The following is a 19,194-nucleotide window of genomic DNA, read 5'->3' on the forward strand; positions in this document are numbered from 1 at the left end:
GGGCTGATTGTTTCGACCAGAGTTAGCTTGCACTCACTGGGTTCAACAGAACAAGTACGAATTTTAAACTGATGAACGATTTATTTGTTTTGCGTTATTTCAGTTGCAAGAAAGGTTTTTTTTTTAATTAGGCAATACAGCGTTCTTGCTCCAGCCTGGGCTTGGCTGGTGGCAGCAAATGCTGTTGAGGCAATTTATTTCAGGTTCCTATTCTAACAGGTCGCAGTAGCAACCTCATTGCTGCTGCTGGGACAAACAAACAGAGGAGCCTGCACAACATCCACAATTGTTCAGCAAACTGCCCTAAACATTGGTACAGAAGTTTACACTGAGTGAAACTCAGCAAGCACTTTAAACCAATGGTGAATCACAATGTGCCTACTTAATGCCTCTCTTAGGAGGCATTTTCCCATTGGAGGTAATATAATGCTGAACTTGTCAATGTATTTAGAAAGATAATATTGTGACAATTTATGGTGGTTATGGAGTTGATACTATACACAATATTTAACAATGCAATTCCTCATATAGTGCACAGCTTACACTAAAGCTTTTATCAGCCTTCAACATAACTATCTAAACAAAGTACTGGGTGTTGAGAGATCTATCAACAGCAGTTAAATTATACTTACGCGTCAATCAACATGGTTTTATATACATAAATATTGCTGCACAGCATGCCACAGAAATGATGCAAGATGTCCTCTTTCATGCTCAGACAGTCAAACAGGAGTTTCAGGGCCCAGAAATTTTTCTAGAAGTTTAACAGAGAGTATTAAACCAGCATAAAGAAATTCAATCCTGACTTCTTGCATCATGCATCACCGAACAGCAGTTTGGAATGTGGTGCTGAAATGGGCTAAGTGGACCAAATGTCAATGGAAGAACATCTGGGTAAGAGCGATCTCAAATTACAAGGTTTAGATTAGGTACATGTCAGCAATGGTGCAAAGCGAGGAAACCAAAGCCACAGTACTCTCAGGATGAGAGAGATAGAGAATGTGCTAAAATAAGTGGAGGAAACACAATGCAAGTCAAATGAATTCTTTAAGCAAGAATCAAGACAACTACAATAAGTTGATAGGGGAATTGAAGAGAAAACATGAACAAAGAGCATCAGAAAACAGAATGGCAATTAACAAAAAGAAATTCAAAAATTCACTGCAATCATAGAAATAGTATGAAGTAAAATATTATTATGAAGGATGGAATGTGAGACAGGCACGGCTAGAATACTGAATGAGTACTTTGTACCATTGTTTATCAAAGGAAAAGTACTGATAATATTGATTAAGTGAAGCTAGTAGGGGTAAAGGATGCACTGGAAATCAATAGTAATGATATATCAGAAAGTTATAATTCTACAATTCTAAGTGACACAGCAGGGGAATAAAGTTATTTGCAAGGTTTGAGATCAGAAAGTTACATTCTGTTCCAAGTTCCAATTCCTGAAATATACTACATTTCAATGGTGGGGTTTGAAATTTGCAGGTTGACAGTCAATTGGGCACATCACATTTACAAATGTTTCACAAGTGACACACTTTAAGCTCACACTTCAACAGGCTCACACTTCAAGGGAACCAAAGCTGCTTAGAGTGTTTTCGCACCCTCCTCCCATATCACATCAGCTCTACACCCACGATGACAGAAAGATAGCATCTAGACCACATATTAATAATAGTTTCCAGATACCTTCAAGTATTTCTGTCCAAGAGGCACATGACTATACATTACCCTTTTACAGCAGCCCTTTATGTATAATTTCCCAAATACAGATCATCAGGACAATTCAGCTAGCATTTATTTCCATCTTAACCTCTAACCCATTTACTCTCTTCCCATCTAAACATATTCCACTTGTTAAAATGGTGCAGTTTCAGCATGAGCAAGTTCATGCTGGTCACCTATCTGGGCATGCAGCATCTGGTACACACTAATTCTACAATATTATAGATGCTCTAATATTTAAGAGTATTTTTGCCAGAGGGTGCATTCCTCTTAAAACACAGAGGTCAACCATGCAGTTTTCTTTGAGTTTGTTGGACACAAAGAATCAAAAGTTTCAAACCTGCTAACCAGTTTGCAAGCACTGAGGGCTTTGATGCCATCCTGTGGCCAACAGCAAGACTGCAGTGCAGCAACACAAAATACCAAACACGTACAAGGCTCGATTCCAGAATCCAGACCGAGACTCAGTTTTACAAATACGGGGCAAATGCCAACCCTGGAAATTAACATATGGGACAAATCCATCATCCAAGTTCAGTTTGTAATAGGGGAAGCAAATGGAAAGCTGGCCTTTATTTCAAAGGGAATGGAGGATAAAAATTGGGAGGTTTTGCCAAAACAAGACACTAGTCAAACAACAGCTGGAATACAGTGAAGAACTTTTGATTCTTTATCTCAAGGAATAAATACTGGTATTGGAGGTTCAGAGAAGGTTCACTAGGTTGATACCAGGTGTGGTGAGATTGTCTCATGAGGAGAGGTTGAGTAGGTTCAGTCTGTACTCATTAGAAGAATGAGGGGGATCTTATTGAAACTTACAAGACTGTGAGGGGATTGGCAGAGTTCTTTCCCCTGCGAGAGAATCTGGGAGCTGAGGGCATATCTCAGAATAAGTGGTCGCACATTTAAGACAGACATGAGGAAGAATTTATTCTCTTAGAGGGTAGTGAATCTCTGGAATTCATTATTGCAGAGGCTGGGTATCTTCAAGGCTGAGACAGATAGAATCTGTACAGGAATCACAGGTTATGGGGAAATGACAGGAGGAAAGTGAAGCTGAGGCCTATCAGACCAGCCATGATCTTATTGAATAGCTGGGCAGACTCAAATAGACCGAATGGCCTCCCTCTGCTCCTACATCTCATAGACAATGCTGTAAAAAAAAAAAAGGACGGGTGGTCAGCCTGGTATCAATGGCAATGCTCCAGAAAGACAATCAAAAGGATGAGTATGGCACAGAGGCTCAGTGGTTAGCACGGCTGCCTCTCAGCGCCAGGGACCTGGGTTCGATTCTAGCCTCGGACAACTGTGTCGAGTTGGCACATTCCACCCCGTAGGTTTTCCCCAGGTGCTCCGGTTTACTCCCACAGTCCATCGAAGTGCAGGCCTTTTGGGTAGAGGGTGGGTCAGGGTGGGATGCTCTTCTGCGGGTCGGTGTGGACACTATGTGCAAAATTGGCATTAAAATGTAATGATCCCAAATTCCCAATTCCAATTGAACTTTAACTGGAGTAGTTATATGGATAGTATGGCAATGTGAGCAGGTCAGAGATTAGGAATTCTGTGGTGACTAACTGACCTTTTTTATCCTGAAAGCTTGCCCACCCCCTCTACAATGGACGAATCAGGAGTGTGATGGAATATTCCACATTTGTCAGGGTAAGTGCAACTCCAATAATACTCAAAAAAGCTTAACATCCAATACAAAACTGCTTCTTTGATTGACACCTCATCCACCTTCACTATCACTGCACAGCTGCAGAAGAGGGCACCATTTGCAAGATGCAAATTCTCCTCAGGTCAGCATCTTCCAAACTTGCAACCTCTACCAGAGGAAGACAAAAGGAAGCAGATACAGAGGAACCTCAATTATCTGGCATTCGATTATCTGAAGTTCGGATTATCCGGACAAGATCTCTCGGTCCTAATGCTTGGCTAAACTGTGTTATCCGGCACTCGATCATCCGAACAAAATACTCCCTGCCCAAGGCAGTCAGATAATCGAGGTTCCTCTGTACACAGGAACACCACCACCACCTACAGCTTCCCCTTTAAGCCATTTATCATATTTGCATGGAACTATATCACTGTTTCTTTATTACCACTGGGTCAAACACTTTGAATGGCCTTTCTGTGGGTGTCTCTATGGCTCCAGGACTGCTGCAGTTTAAGAAGGTTATAGTCCGATAGGTCTATTTGGAAGTACAAGCTTTTGGAGAGCTGCTCCTTCACTGGGTAGCTAGTGGAGCAGGAAGGCCAAGTTCGGTAGCTATAAGGATGGCCTCAACTGGGATCTTGGATTGATGTCACACTACAGGTGACCCAACTACACAACACACACTCTCGCACATTCTCTCTCTCAGACGCACACACCCTCTCACAGACATATACTCTGGCGCACGCACGCACACACACGTGTCTACTGGATGAATTTGCATTTGCAGATACATTCTATTTTGCTCAAAAAGCACACAATCTGTAGGCAGTTAGTCTATGTGACTTTTTATAAATTCCTACTTTGGAAATAGAAGCAGTTTGACTCAACGTTGGAATACAGACAGACTCTAACCTCACATCTTCAATGCATTGTCTGAGCTGAGATGTCACTTTTTCTTTTATAAAACCATAAGTTATCCAGGGACTGTGAAAGCAGCTCTGGGATTTATTGATTAATCAATCAAAACCTACATCCCTATTCTAAGTGATTAAAGAATAAACAGCAATCTAGGTTAGTTCAACACATCGCATCAATTGTATGACACGTTGATCTCTTACTATAAATTCTGTGTCCTATGATCCTGCCCCACTAACGATCTGACGAAGGAGCAGCACTTCGAAAGCTTTTACTTCCAAATAAGCTGTTGGACTATAAGCTGGTGTTGAGGTTTTTAAACTTTGTCCACCCAGTCTAACATCAGCACCTCTAAATCGCAGTTTTAAGAAGGCAGCTTACTGCCAACTTGATGCATTAAACGTACAATAACAGAAATAGGTGGTGAGAAACCTGTAAACAAACTACAAATAAAAATTGTGACTGTAAGAATGGTTCACATTATTGAAGTATTCAGAATTCAAAGTGGAAAAACTGCAAATGATACGTGGGCTAAAGCTTTTTTGTTAAAGAGATGTAACAGTTGTCTTCATCACAAGCTTAAATTATTCATGTGGTTTCCCAGTACAAAAAGGAACTTTTGAATTGGGAGATAATGATATCTATCTGCAATATCCCATGCATGTCACATTGCCATGGGAATATATTGCAGTGAAATTGTTTTGGGATTGGGTTTTGTTCATATATTTTCTCTCTGAAAAAGACAGTTACTTTAAAGACTTGAAACAGTTTGGGAGACAGAGAGAAACCCACCAGGAAAAAAATAGGCCAGAAGAAAAATGGCAACTAAAACTTTTTGGAGGTGGGACGTGCACAATTAAGGAGAGTTGGAGGGTCATCTAGCTAAATGCTGTTGAAATGGCTGCAAGAAAGCTCACATCTATCCATCTGGGTTGGCTCAGTGGTTAGCACTGCTGCTTCACAGTGTCAGGGACCCAGGTTCGATTCCGGCCTCAAGCAACTGTCTGTGTGGCATTTGTACATACTCCGTGTGTCTGCATGGGCTTCCTCCAGGTGCTCCAGTTTCCTCCCACAATCCAAAGATGTACAGGTTAGGTGAATTGGCCATGCTAAATTGTCCCATAGTGTCCAGGAATGTGTAGGTTAGGTGTATTAGTCAGGGGTAAAATGTAGAGTAATAGGGTATGAGAATGGGTCTAGCCAAATGGCCCGTTTCCACACAGTAGGGATTCTATGATCTCAAAAGAATAGCAGGTGCATGAAGAAGAATCAAAGTGAATTCTTGAGACCTGTGGCACATCTTGGTTTGGTTCCAAACATTAAGGATCCATCAATATCCTGCCAAGTATAAAGGAACTCTTGGGTGGAAAAACAATAAGGGAGGGGGGGGGTCCTGTTGCGACTTTTGGGTTTTAAGAATAAACATTGCTTGGTTTAACTCGTCTTTTTGTTCAAAATGCAAAATCTTATGGCTAACAACCCTGAGTTTCAATTTCTTTTTAAAAAACAAAAAATTGTTGCTGGTTTCACTCAAGATCAGGAGAAGATGGAACCAGGCTAACTCTATAATGCTACACCAAGTACATATGCCCTATGAAAAACCACAGTCTTGAGGACTGATCTGGTTGAGGCCACTTTGAAAACTCCATCTGGGTATTTTCAATCAAAAACATTTAGGAAACATAGTTACCATCTCCCTCAACTGAATGCCAGCTCTCAGTTTATGATTAGGAACTAAAGATCAGGAAAATGTGGCATTCAATGAGTAGAGGTCTTCAGAAGACTAGAAGGAATAGAGGAAGAAAGAAAATTATTAGGATTAAAAAAAGGGATAGAAGATCAAATAACAGAATAAAGTAACCGGGTAAAACAAAGTTAAAATTAGTGTAATTGTAAAATGGAATTCTAAATAGTCAAAATTAGTTTTTTTAGAATAGAAATTGGAAACTAAAAAGATGGTGAAGGAATGAAGAAAACACCAGCTATAGAATCACCATCTCCTTCAAACCAGAGAAGAGTTATAAGACAGGCAAATTTCAAAAGGGAAATAAACTAATTACAGTAATTTTACTGTTCTTACCCCATAAGCTACAACTAATGGCAGAACAATGTTGATCACAGAGAGATTCTGATGAAGCATCTGGGCAGCAGCCACCGTTACAAGAATCAATGCAGATTCTCTGTGAAACTGTAAGAAAAGATATTCATTCATCTAATAAGCCATGGAAATCAATACAACGTTTAACTGCAGTTAAACCTTTTGAATGTCTGTAAAACAAAAGATATGCTTAAATAACTAAAAAGTCAGCACTTTCAGAACAAACAGTTGGAAGTGATATAGGATTGTAATACCTACAATTTATTTTAGTCCCAGGCTTTAGGAGAGAGATAAATTGACTGCCGTTCTTGCAAGAGTTCTTCATTGATCAAGTGCAAGAAGTGTAGGTGTAGGTGGTGTTTGAGGATAACACTGGAGAATGATGTATGGTTCACCTGATCAAGTAACTAACCAATACTCAAGTCTATGTCAGTGCATGAACAGGGGCAGGTAGTGGAGAACTCAGAATATGTAGAACCACACAAAAGACAACTGACATATTTAGAATAGCAGTTTTAAAAGTCATAAAGTAGTAACTGAAACATTCAGTCTGGAGTAAATGTACAGGTTTCCGTACAAATTAAGGGAATGCCCTGGTCAAAACCCTTAAGAGAGTGACTATTTCCTCCTAAAAGTCTCCCTGGGGAGAAGATGCAAGAACTTGGAAATAGTTCCAGCTCCGGTTTCTCATCCAAAGTGAAAATTTAACAATTTAGATGTCAATGGCCTGGTAGTATTAGCACTGGGCTCTTAATCCAGAGACCCGGGTAATGTTCTGGGTACCCAGGTTCGAATTCTGCCATGGAATTAAGAGCCTAATGATGAACATGACAATGATGATTATGACTTTGTTGGAAAAACCCATCTGGTTCACTAACGTCAAGGAATGTGAAGGAAACTGCCATCCTAACCTGGTCTGATCTACATGTGACTCCAGACGCTCAGCAATGTGGCTCACTCTTAACGCCCTCTGGAAAAATAGGGATGGGCAATAAATGCTGGCCTACCCAGCAATGCGCTTATCCCATTAATTAACCAAAAAAAGTCCAGAAAGGGAAAACAGGCCAAACTAAGAGCCCAAAAACTTGGCTATTGAATAGCGTTGACATTGCTTCTTGGAGCATCTAAAGCAGGGAAAGGACGAGTGCTGAAGCATAATTAAATTGCAATAGTTACTGCAAGCCTGCTTGCATCACTGATACTTCTGCTTGTCACAGCATGGCTACTGTGGAGCATCTGAACTGCTCCATGTCGCCCGACTATTCCCCACTCACTTAAATTATTTGTCTTTAACAAGGTCCTTAACACATCTAATTAGTTGCCTGCCTCATGAGGGTGGGCAGTCTTTACAGACCCTGAAAGCACCACAAATTGGCTTGAACCAGTAAGCCAACATGCTGCTTGGAAATACCATTTTCAGATCTGAACTGATTACTTTGGCTTCTGAACTGGATAGGTCCTAAAATCTCCCCAAATAGATTTCCACTAACTCAAAGACTAAAGGTTCCACAGTGGGATGTGTTATTCACTGTCATATCAAGTTACCACACAAAACAAATATTCAGACTATCAGACAATAGAATGCATATGCATAGAACATGACTGTGTATTAGAGGCAAACCGTTTTAAAAGACAGCTAGTACACTATGTGGAACATAAGTTGCATGTACACCATTAAAATTGATTGCAAAGATTAAAGTTAAATGTGGGATTTAATATAATGAAAACAAAGCACATCAGATAAAATTTGAAATGAATTACTTAAAGTGATTTTAGATAGCTAACCAGGTCTTTAAAACGTTATACAGGTCACTAAATATTTCATTGAGGCTGCAAGTAGCAGATGGCTGCAGTTTTGTTTTCAAACTGTTGACATCTCCAAGTTTTACATATGGCATACAGCTGCCCAGAATGGAGTTTGCTGCACCTGTGCTTACACAAACATCCTGAATACCTCTCTCAACAGGCAGAATTCAATTGTTTAGACAGCGTGATCAATAGCATCCGCAATATTAAAATAATTTACTAATAATAAATAATAGTTTAATATTTAATTTATAACTTAAAATAATTAGAGGTGGATTTAGGTTCAATCAATTTAGATAGCTGGTATGACATACTGAATTTATACTCTGCAAGTTGAGGTACAAGCAGGGATCTTCAGTATCCTTCACTTCAGAGTCAGAAAGCACCCTGACTGCAGGCTCACACTGCAAATTTACCACTGGTTCAAGCATAAATTCTAAACATTACCAAAACAACAGCCAAATACTGCAGATGCTCCAAGTCGGAAATAAAAATAGAAATTTCTGGAAACACTTAATAGTCATACAGCACTGTTGGCAGGAGAAACAAAGACAATGTTACTGATATTCGGTCATCAAGCCAAATATCAATTCATTGTCTCCACAGATGCAGTCTTACCTGCCAAGTGTTTCTAGTACTTTGTTTTCAAAACACAATTAATTTACCAAGAACTTTTGAAAGAAAAAAGCATGACATTTAGGAATTAGAAATATAAAATTTAAATACCAGGCCAATTAACATTTCAGAAGAAAAACAAATATCTCAGAGACAACTTAAAGTAAAAATTTGCAGACGTTGGAAATCTTCATAAGAAACAGTATTTGCTGGAGAAACTCATTAATCTGGCACCATCTGTGCAGAGAAAGCACAGTTAATGTTTTGAGTCCAGTGATCTTGCTTCAGAAATTCATTGCCAGATCTGAGTTTCTCCAGCAATATTTTGTATGTAAAAAAAGCTAATAGGGCATTGTGGTGGATCAGTGGTTAGCACTGCTACTTCACAGTGCCAGGGACCCGGGTGTGATTCCAGCCTCTGGCGACTGTCTGTGTGGAGTCTGCACATTCTCCAAGTGTTTGCGTGAGCTTCTGGATGTTTTAGTCTCCTCCCACAGTCCAAAGATATGCAGGTTTGGTGGATTGGTCATGGGAAATGTAGGGTTACAAGGATAGGGTGGGGTGGGGGGGTCTGGGTGGGACACTTCAAAAGGGATGGCATGAACTCAATGGGCCAAATGGCCTATTTCCACACTGTAGGGATTCTATAATGCCAGCTCATGAAGCTTCAAACAAAAGGAAATTAATCTTTCTTCTTTTTCGGATGTTCAAGTTAAATAGTGTGAATGTCCAGCATTCTCTATTTAGCTTTGTTATGATTGATGAAGACTCAGTTGCACTCATTCGAGAGATGAGTTGTGTACTGATGAGAGGAGCACAAGTCTGAAAGTATGGGGATCGAGTAGTCCTATACTGGATGTTATTCTAAGAATGATCAATGTTCCAAAATTAGTATACAGAATGAACAATTGCTTAATTGCAGCATATTTTGTTTAGGCTGTAATTTTAGAGTTTCTTTTTAAAAAAATGCCAATATTCTCCAGCCCATGTCATTTACCCCTTAAATTACCGTATACTCAAGTAAGAGTTGAATTTTTTGACCACTTTTTAAGGTTAAATTTATGGGGTTGACTATTACATGGATACCACTTTTGAGGGGCTGAAATTCATTCCTGTCAAAATTCATAACATAACATTAGCAGAAGCCCAATTGATCTCTAAACCAAGAAAGAAAATAATGAATTATGGTAATTCTGAAAACCTGGAGCGGAATATAACAGCAAGTGGACTGGGTGACCAGGAGCAGAGTGGAACAACCGGCATACTGGAAAGCTGGAGCAGGATGTGACAGCCAGCACACTAACTCCTAAAATGTTGATCTGTTACCTGTGAAGAACTAGGGTCAACTGTTTCATGAGATATATGGAAAGATTCCAGGTCATTTGGCCAAAAATAGGAGGTCGACTTATGCGAGATTGACTATTACTCGAGTATATACGGTATAGCTACCCATTTAGCATTAAGTAGGGATAATTAAAAAGTGATATGGGTTTGATATGTATTATACAGGAATAATGTAATGGAAAGTACTTTGCATAAAAAAGGGAGAAAAACCAGCTGACTGAAGGGAACATTGTCACATTGTTGCAAGTCTAGACCAATAAGAGAGGGCATTTATTTACAGCTCACCGGTAGCTTTACAAAAGAAGCTGAATTATTCTAATGCTTTTAAGTATTTAATACGTGGAACTAAGAGGATGTACTGCCTTTATTATGTACAACCCTGCACAGTATTCAGACAAAAGATCTTTCACCTACCGCAGATGAAAAGGCTTTAGGTATGCCCACTATTCCATTCTTCAGATCTTCAATGATCGCTGCTGCATGGACAGTTGTGGTCTGAGAAGAAATAAATGTTTTCAACATTTTTTAAATGGAGGAAACCATTTCTAGATGACAATCTCAGGACAGGCAATAATTGCTGGGTTTTACATCCTCATAATAAAAAAGAAGAAATACAGATTAAACTACAGAGGAACCTTGGTTATCCGAAGGACATGGACGGGGAGTATTTCGTTCAGTTAATCAAATTCCAGGTAATTGAATGCCTGGTAATGTAGTTTAGCCAAGCATCAGGACTTTGCGATCTTGCCGGATAATCGATATTCGGATAATCGAGGTTCCTCTGTATACCACCTCACTACAGACCAGCAAGTTTCAGCTCCTAGAAGTTACTTACTTTCACAAATATATGAGGTGGTACCTGGAGCACATCTTCTGTCAATGTCAATGAATTGCATTGAATTTGAATCAGTCCGCTCCAGCAGTGAACCTGAACAAGGAAGAAATATTTTTACACACTCCAATTCTGCTCAATAAAAGACTTATGCGCAAGCAGAACCCGTCACTTATCAATTTAGACGCTCGCCTGAATGTAGGGTACGCAGCATGCAGAAATGTGCTATTTGGCCTAACCAGCTCAAACCAGTTTTAATCACCCACCTAGGTCTCCTCCCATTTATCATCATTTAAATCCATTATTGTGACCACCTATTCCTTTCTTCCTTATATGTTTCTCTAACTTTGCCTTGAACACATCTATATGCTTTTCACTTCCACTCCCTGTGGTAGTGAGTTCACAACTCTTCAAGTAAAGAAGTGAAAACAGGAGCTGGACACTTCACCTGTGGAAGATTGGATGCAGGCGGTTTAAAAGGCCCACCTTAGTGCTCTGTGACTTTATCTCAGTTGTGATATTGAAAGCAAAGCAAAGCATAGTATTCTCACACTCCTCCACTTACTGTCTATGACCTATTCATGCCAATTCAGATGCTCTAGAACACTGTCTCTCCACTGTTGGTTCATACCCACCATGCCAAGTTTTCATACTTCTACGACCATCCACCCAATACACACTCGAAATAAAAAAATAAATTAATGGGGACTTACTGCTTTTGTTACAACCTGTATTTCATTCTTGGCTGACAGCCTGGTCATCCACTTGTGTAATGAAAGGGAAATCATTTTTGACAACTTTTGTTCTGCCATCTATTTGGTCAGTTGCACAATGTTTACTTACACCAGATGAAGATGGTTCAAGTTTCTGCAATTGGTACAGTCAAAGATCTGAATGACCGAGTCTTTTATAGAGCTATAGTAAAAGCAGGCTCAGCAAGCTGAAAGTCTGGACAAGTTACATCTATTGTATTATCACTACCTTGTCTTGCCTCCCCAGAAAATTCAATAAGACTGATCAAGTAAGGTCTTCCCTTTTAAAATCCAAGCCAACCATTTCATCATTATTTCTTTCTTATCTACACCTTTCTTAAATATCACCAGGAGTAGGATACTATTATTTTCCCCCTCACTCTGTTGTTAAACTGACTAACCTACAAGTCACTGGGAATTCTTCCCTCACACCCATGATGCAATTCCAATCACCCCCTTATTTCCCATTGTAAACCCACTGCTTTGCTGGCAAGGAACAAGGTCAATAGTTGAATTAAAAATTATCGATGCACAAACATTTATTAATAATCATACAGACACCTCAATGCATTTGCACCATTGACAGCAGCAAGAGTTAACCCACATACTACAAGAGCCAGACCTATCCTTGCCCTAAGAAGTGAATATTAGACAGATCATAACATATTCCAGTCTAGGTACAGGAAACAGATGGCAACAACTTAAACCCAAGTGCAGAGTATGGCTAATGCAGAATATAAAATAACAAAATTTGTAAGAAAACTCTGCACTTTAATACATTTGCATAGCTTTTTAAAAACTTTTCTGGCACAGGAAAGAGAGGTCTCACACACACACACACACACACACACACACGTCAGTGTGTTTGCGATAGTCATCAGCAATATCTATGACAAATAATTCTAATGGACATTGATCCAGAATATGGATGTCATGTTGTAGGACAGCAACGATGATGAAATACTGAAAGCTTGAGAAATAAAAAAAAATACAAAAAAAAATTCGGTAGTTGACAACTGGAAAATGGAAAAATGCAGTAAAGTACAAATCAAAAATGTACTTACAGTTCTGTAGAGTACTTCATTCACAAATAGGATCCTGAGTGCACACTTTAGCAGTAAACAATCTTTTACCAAATTAGCACCTTCAAACAGAACAGATAATGTGGATAAAATCAATGGAAGCAAACTCGCAAAACATACAATAACACAAAATGCTCCAATTATGGCTCTCTGCAAATTACAACAACTTTTTATGCTTTAAACCAGACCTGATAGCAGGCACAGCTTTTCATTTCTCGTTATTAATAATGATAAGAGCACAATAGAGAGTGGTGACCTAACTTCAGGTAATCAGGATGTAAGCGAGGCTTGGGTAGAGATCAAAAATGATAAAGGTTAGAAGTCACTTGTGGGGAGTCTTATACAGCTCCCATAACAACAATAGTAGGATGGAGTAGAAGGGGAAAAGTCATGGGATAATAAAAATAAAATACTGCAGAAATCAAATATAAAAACAAAATACTGGAAACTCAATAGTTCTGGGTGCAACTGTGCAGTGACAAATGGAATTAGCATTATGAAACCAATAACCGTTTGGTACTGAACCAGGCTGCAAAATTATTATTATGCTCTTGACAAAAGGAGGGGAGGGGCAATGAACGTAATGGATGGTGAAGTGCTCAGAGCAAAACCACAAAAGGAGGAGCTAATGGTGGTAAATGAGAGATTGTGATATAAAATGATTAGCTCGGCTGAGAGCAGAGCCACACAATCAAGAATCAGAGATGAGGATGGAAGACAGTTTTCACACTCTGAGGTTGTTGAATCCTGAAGGATGTAAAGTGCCCAACTGGAAAATGAAGCGCTGTTTATCCAACTTGAGTTGAGCTTCATTAGCTTCTCTCATGTTCCTTGTCCTTGCTGTTTCACAATCTTTCTGAACTAACATTTTCAAATACCCTCATTGATTCTCCCTTCCATGATGTTCAGCATTTCTTTGATATTCCTCTGTCCTGGACTTCACTGATTCTCTTTGTTCCTCTCCTCGAAGTTTTGCATCCCTGTTATTCTCTGAACTCCATTTTCTTTGTTCTCCTGGGTGTTTCTCCTTTTGTCCAACTCCTACTCATTCGTCAAGAACCATTTCGCTAGGCCTGGCTGCTCCAACAGGCTGACCTCAGCCCTCAAGTACTCCTAAACTGAACAGTCACAATTTCTGTCTCTGGGGGCCAAGTTCTGATTTGCTTCAACAGATAACATTGGACGAGATTCAGCAGCTGAATCTGGAGGGACAGCAACGTTGTTTGGAGGAGAAGCTGTGGTCTTTTCCTCTCTTCAATCACAGCAGTGCTCAGAGTTTCCATTATTAGCAATAGCTAGCTTTACTTTAAATATCCTTTTATGAAAAAAAAACATGATTTACAGTAGCTCAGAGCACCTTCCTAATTTGGGTTTAGGAAGAGTCAGCTTTGTGGATTTCTGACCAGCCAGGCTGAAAACAATATGAATTCTCTCTCTTCTGCTCAGTTTGACAAATGCATCTAAAACTATACCTAGCAACTTTAAGAAGGCATAGGAGAAAACTGGAGAGGAGAGAATGGAAAGATTGGAGGACTAGGTGGATCTAAGGATTAAAAACAATTTTCTTAGAGTTCATCAGTTTAAACATAAGTTGATTTATTGGGTTAAAATCTAGAGGCTGACCTTTCATAAATACCCATCTTCCTTCCTCCGAAAGTTCACAACCAACGGGTACAGATCCAGTCTTGAGAATTTTCAAGTATATCATGTATTGGTAAGATGTTAAACGGCAGGCTGTGCAGCAAGAAAGGTTGGAATTAGAATGAAATGATTGCGTGGCAGCATGAAAATCTCCACACTTGCAAAAGTAGAATGGAATTTTATCTTGTAGGGCTCGTAACCTGATCAAAAGGAAAAAAAAACAACTCATGCACTGTTCTAAGAATTTTCAGTGTACTTTAACTCAAAATTATTTAATCATTTTAAAAAATGCATTACATACTAACTTTAATGTGTCACTGCATTTTACCACTCGTAGGTATCGGATCAACTCCCTGTATCTGAAAGAAAAATGTATTTAAAGCTGTCAGCAGATTCTTAACAGCAAATTGCAGAACTTAAGCAGCTCCAGACATCAAACAACTATAATCGCTCTGTGCATAGAGCTCTTAAAACAGGGTCCGCATATTAGTCAGTAAAATACTACTAAGGTGTTAAGGACCAGACCAGACTCCTAACTTTTACATCCTTTTTTGTTTAAAAGGGAGGTTTGAGGTGTTGTGCTCCATATGATTTGATTGGTCCACCACTAAATTTTAATCAAACAGTCTTGCACAGTTAAAATACAAAGAGATGAATTTGCATAACTTCACAACTGAAATACTTAGGATAATGTATTACTTAACCACTGATCATTAACTGTTCCAATATAGGCAACATCCTATAAACACACTCTTGGCAAAGGCAATTCAACAAAACTATTAATCTCATGTGCTGTCTCTCTCCAGTCAGTAGAAAGAAGCAATCTGCCCTTTTTGAATTTTTAAAAGGGAAGCCTCTTCGTTCTAACAGCAGAAGACTTCATTCTAACAGCAGAAAACTCAAGCTTTAAGCTCCAGCAGCCAGCAAAAACTACCAACTAACTGAAAGCAAAACTAAAATTCTCTGGGTCGGTGAGCCTAGCCCCACCCACTAATGCATTTTTTTGTCTTACATTAAGAGAAAACTCAAAGCGGTTTCCCAACAGTCTAGCTTGTCTCAAGGAGACATTTCAGCACCACTGTGACAACACCTCCCTGCAAGAGAAACAGGAGAGAACACACCTCTTGAAGGCACAGTATTGTCAAAGGCATAAGCTGTTCGTCTATTACCATGTAGGAGGTATGAGGTGAGGATCACTACAACAGTAATCTGCACACCACGCAGTGGGTCTAATTCATCTGTGCACAAAATTGGATGATAGATGGGCATCAAAAGTTACTTACAGCCTACCAGTGAAAAATTGTCACCCCCTGTTTGAAGTTGAAGAGTGCGGTGGTGCAAAAGCAGACAGCATCAAGGAGTAAGAGAATTGACATTTCTAGCACAAGTCCATCACCATGCTTATGCCCGAAACGTCAATTCTCCAACTCCTCGGATGTTGCCTGACCAGCTGTGCTTTTCCAGCATCAGCAGTCCTCATTTTCTCCTAGTACATTATTTACACCTTGTTTGAACCCAGTAATAAAATAATACAATTAAAACAAATCCATATTTGAATCCCTACAATGATATCTATAGTAGAAGTTCAAGTGCAAATCCAGATATAATTAGCACTGTTGGATAATTACCAAAAGTGGCTCAAAGTCCCTATTCAACATGTCTACTCTTAGAACTAAGTCAGCTGAACAATTTATACTTTTTTTTAAGAATCCCTACTGTGTGGAAACAGGTCCTTTTGGCCCAACACATCCACAATGCCTCTCTGAAGATTATCCCACCCAGATCCATTGCCCTACATTTATCCCCGACTCTGCACCCAACCTATAGATCCCTGAACACTATGGGCAATTTAGCATGGCCAATTCACCTAACCTGCACATCTTTGGATTATAGGAGGAAACTCACAATGACAGGGAAAAGTGCAAACTCCACACAGACAGTCGCTTGAGCCTGGAATTGAACCCGGGTCACTGGTGCTGTGAGGCGGCAGTGCTAACCACTGAGACACTGTGCCAACAGACTTGGAATTATAACACAACTCTGACAAGTGTCTCAAAGTGAAGCAGTGCACAGTCTGTTATGTTGACAGCTCAGGCTGGTTAGCTTTTGGTGACAAGTTGATAAATGCCAAGTACATACTTTGCCAACACTAAATATTTTAAGAACCTTGCATTTTCAAAGTTCACTTTGCATCAACTGGTATGGTGCAATGCCAGACAGTGTGGCCCTACATCTGAGACAGTCTCACACTGGCTTAAAGGAACAAGGTCACATTGTGGAGTGTGCATCACATTGTTGATTCTGTTGAATTAATGTAGTAGATTAATGTTGTCTACTGTGAAGGCCTGCAATCATTTTCCCAAGGCAGACCAGATGAGACAACAGGGAGGGATAAAAGATAGGGTCTGGGCTGGTGTCATAAGTACTTGAATCTGTGAGTAGCAAGTTAGTGGATAATGCAAATGGAATTTGTTTGTGCCACTTCATTGAAGCAGGACCTGTTGTAAACCTGGATGCACTCAAAAGATAAACGTCTTTTAAATTCTAGGATCTCCACAGGAGGAGAAATCCTACAGAACTTAAAAAAGCTGGGTTTGAGGACTTGTGTGATACAGTTTGTCCCAAACTCTAGGACACAGGCCTGGGTTCAAGCCCCATCTGCTCTACAGGCATGTCATAAATGTTTGCAGAGATTGATTAAAAGTATCTATAAAAGCTGGTAAACCTGAAATTAACTTCCATGTTAAACCTGCATAACAGATTTGTTCTATAACATTATGGCCTGTAATAATGGACAATCTTCTGACAATTAAGGCAAACTTCTGCAATGTGTAAAATCACTAAGGCACGAATATTAAGAAATTAAGTATTTAAGTGATTGATTACCATTGGAATTCCATAACTATTTTTTATTTCATGACTACAATACTTTATCAATGCACATAAGCTTTGGATTTGTTAATCAACTTGCATCATAAAATAATTTTATTTCTTTCTTGACTCTTAAGGTCAACTCTTTTGCAAGATACTATTCAATGGATGCCAGTGACTTCTACAAGTGCATTAAAAGATGACAACAGGCTCCTTGGCCCATATCTATTGGGATTTGTCCTTCTCACAAACAGCCTGAATTGCCTGTGCCCACCCTATTCCCACATCTCTTTTATCCTACATCTTACACCTTACTTCTTTCTTTTAGCCATCTATCTTAATCGGATATTGTCTCATTTTCAACTGCCAAATCTGGCACTGTATCTGCTGTCTCAGTCCTATGTACGGTAAGACTCTTCCTGCTCACTGTGCTAAATTGCTTTCATTTAATATTATAACTGTCTACTTAACACCAGAAATAGACTGTTTCTATTATAGATGTTTAAACTCTCGAAGTGATTATAGGATGAAATGTTAATTTCTACAGTCACATCTCTTAATTTGAAAGCTTTGAGGTGAATACAAGAAACATAGCAAGTGCCAAATTAGACTTTTATTAAAAAAACGAACTATACTCTTTGTTAATACTCGTTGCAAAACAGAATTAACTATTATTAAAAGGAAACATACTCTTCTCTTGCCTCCATTCTTTCCACTCGTGCTTGCACAACAGTGACATCCTCCCACAACATTTCTTTCTTGCCTTTCTTCTGTCGGTGCCCAGTGATATTTTGACCCCTTAGGATGGAGGTCAGAAAAGGGTCATCCCAGGACAGCACATTAAGACTGTAAATTTATAAGAATAAATAACTTAATCAGTAATCTTACACAGTGAAAAGATTAAAGAACCAATCAAACTTTATGATGGAAGATACTTTGATCATGCACTTAACTCACAATCACCTCAAAGAAGTTAACTAAGAGATGCAACAGAGGCATTAATGAGGGGTTCTACCCAAGAAAGAAACAATGAATCGTCACTTTCAATGCAGATTTTGCACAAAATGACCATTCCTCAGGTGGATGACTGAATATCACATATCATTGCTTCATTTATTATTGCTTGCTTCTTGGTTTATCTTCTTAGTCACCTCTCAACCTCAAGGCAGTTGCAAGGAAGGAAAGCCAAGTGTAAAACCTGTTTGGAATAGAAGATTCCCTTAATCAAGAATGTAGAGAAGACCGCCATGTGGAACCTACATCAGTCTTGCCACGAAACCTTTTGAGGTGGCAACAATTCATCATTCTCTCTTCTTATTTAAAATAATACAACATTCTCAAACACAAATTTAATATTGCGTAAAAAAACTCACCAATTAGTAAATGCATAGCAGTAAGAAGGAAGTGGAAGGGTTTTATAAAAGGCCTTCAACTTGTTAAATAGATAAGGAGGGAAATCACTCAATACCAACATTCTCTGCAATGCATTGGTGATTCTGTAAAACAAAAATAAGACCATATTAAGCAAGATAATCCGCCAACATTCCTGAAGAACAATGATAAACTAGTGCAATAAGTGTAAATATGGAGAGTTTGATTCAGATTTCTTGTTCGGAAATTTTATTCTTCCTTTACTATCCTGATTTCCAACTTTGAGAGACATTAAACTCCTTTTGGTTTTATGTTTGAATTTCGTATTCTAAAGCAGGTACTATTTAGTCCTCTATAGTAGAAACAGAAGGCAGATGCATCAAATTATTGTTGTTGGCATCACTGGAAGAGAGCTGCTAGACAATTGGGATCGTCTTCCATAGACAAACGATTGGAAGTAAATTTAAAATAGTGCTCAA

The 19,194-nt window shown here is 39.1% G+C and overlaps 1 protein-coding gene across 2 annotated transcripts in view; it reads right to left on the reverse strand.

Moving 5' to 3' along the window:
- LOC122560550 (uncharacterized) overlaps positions 1-19,194 on the reverse strand; it is a 74,067-nt gene that overhangs the window by 14,672 nt on the left and 40,201 nt on the right. For both annotated transcript variants that reach the window (XM_043711292.2, XM_043711294.2), the window contains 9 exons: positions 18,718-18,840; positions 18,035-18,190; positions 14,779-14,832; positions 14,456-14,673; positions 12,815-12,894; positions 11,002-11,094; positions 10,581-10,661; positions 6,384-6,491; positions 633-754 (listed from right to left, as the gene is read on the reverse strand). In XM_043711292.2, coding sequence (XP_043567227.2) covers positions 633-754; positions 6,384-6,491; positions 10,581-10,661; positions 11,002-11,094; positions 12,815-12,894; positions 14,456-14,673; positions 14,779-14,832; positions 18,035-18,190; positions 18,718-18,840 — 1,035 coding nt within the window. The remainder of the gene's footprint in view (positions 1-632; positions 755-6,383; positions 6,492-10,580; positions 10,662-11,001; positions 11,095-12,814; positions 12,895-14,455; positions 14,674-14,778; positions 14,833-18,034; positions 18,191-18,717; positions 18,841-19,194) is intronic.

Source organism: Chiloscyllium plagiosum, unplaced genomic scaffold, assembly GCF_037043375.1.
Source record: "Chiloscyllium plagiosum isolate Xiang-an unplaced genomic scaffold, Cpla_swu_hap1 HiC_scaffold_20, whole genome shotgun sequence".
NCBI lineage: Eukaryota > Metazoa > Chordata > Chondrichthyes > Orectolobiformes > Hemiscylliidae > Chiloscyllium > Chiloscyllium plagiosum.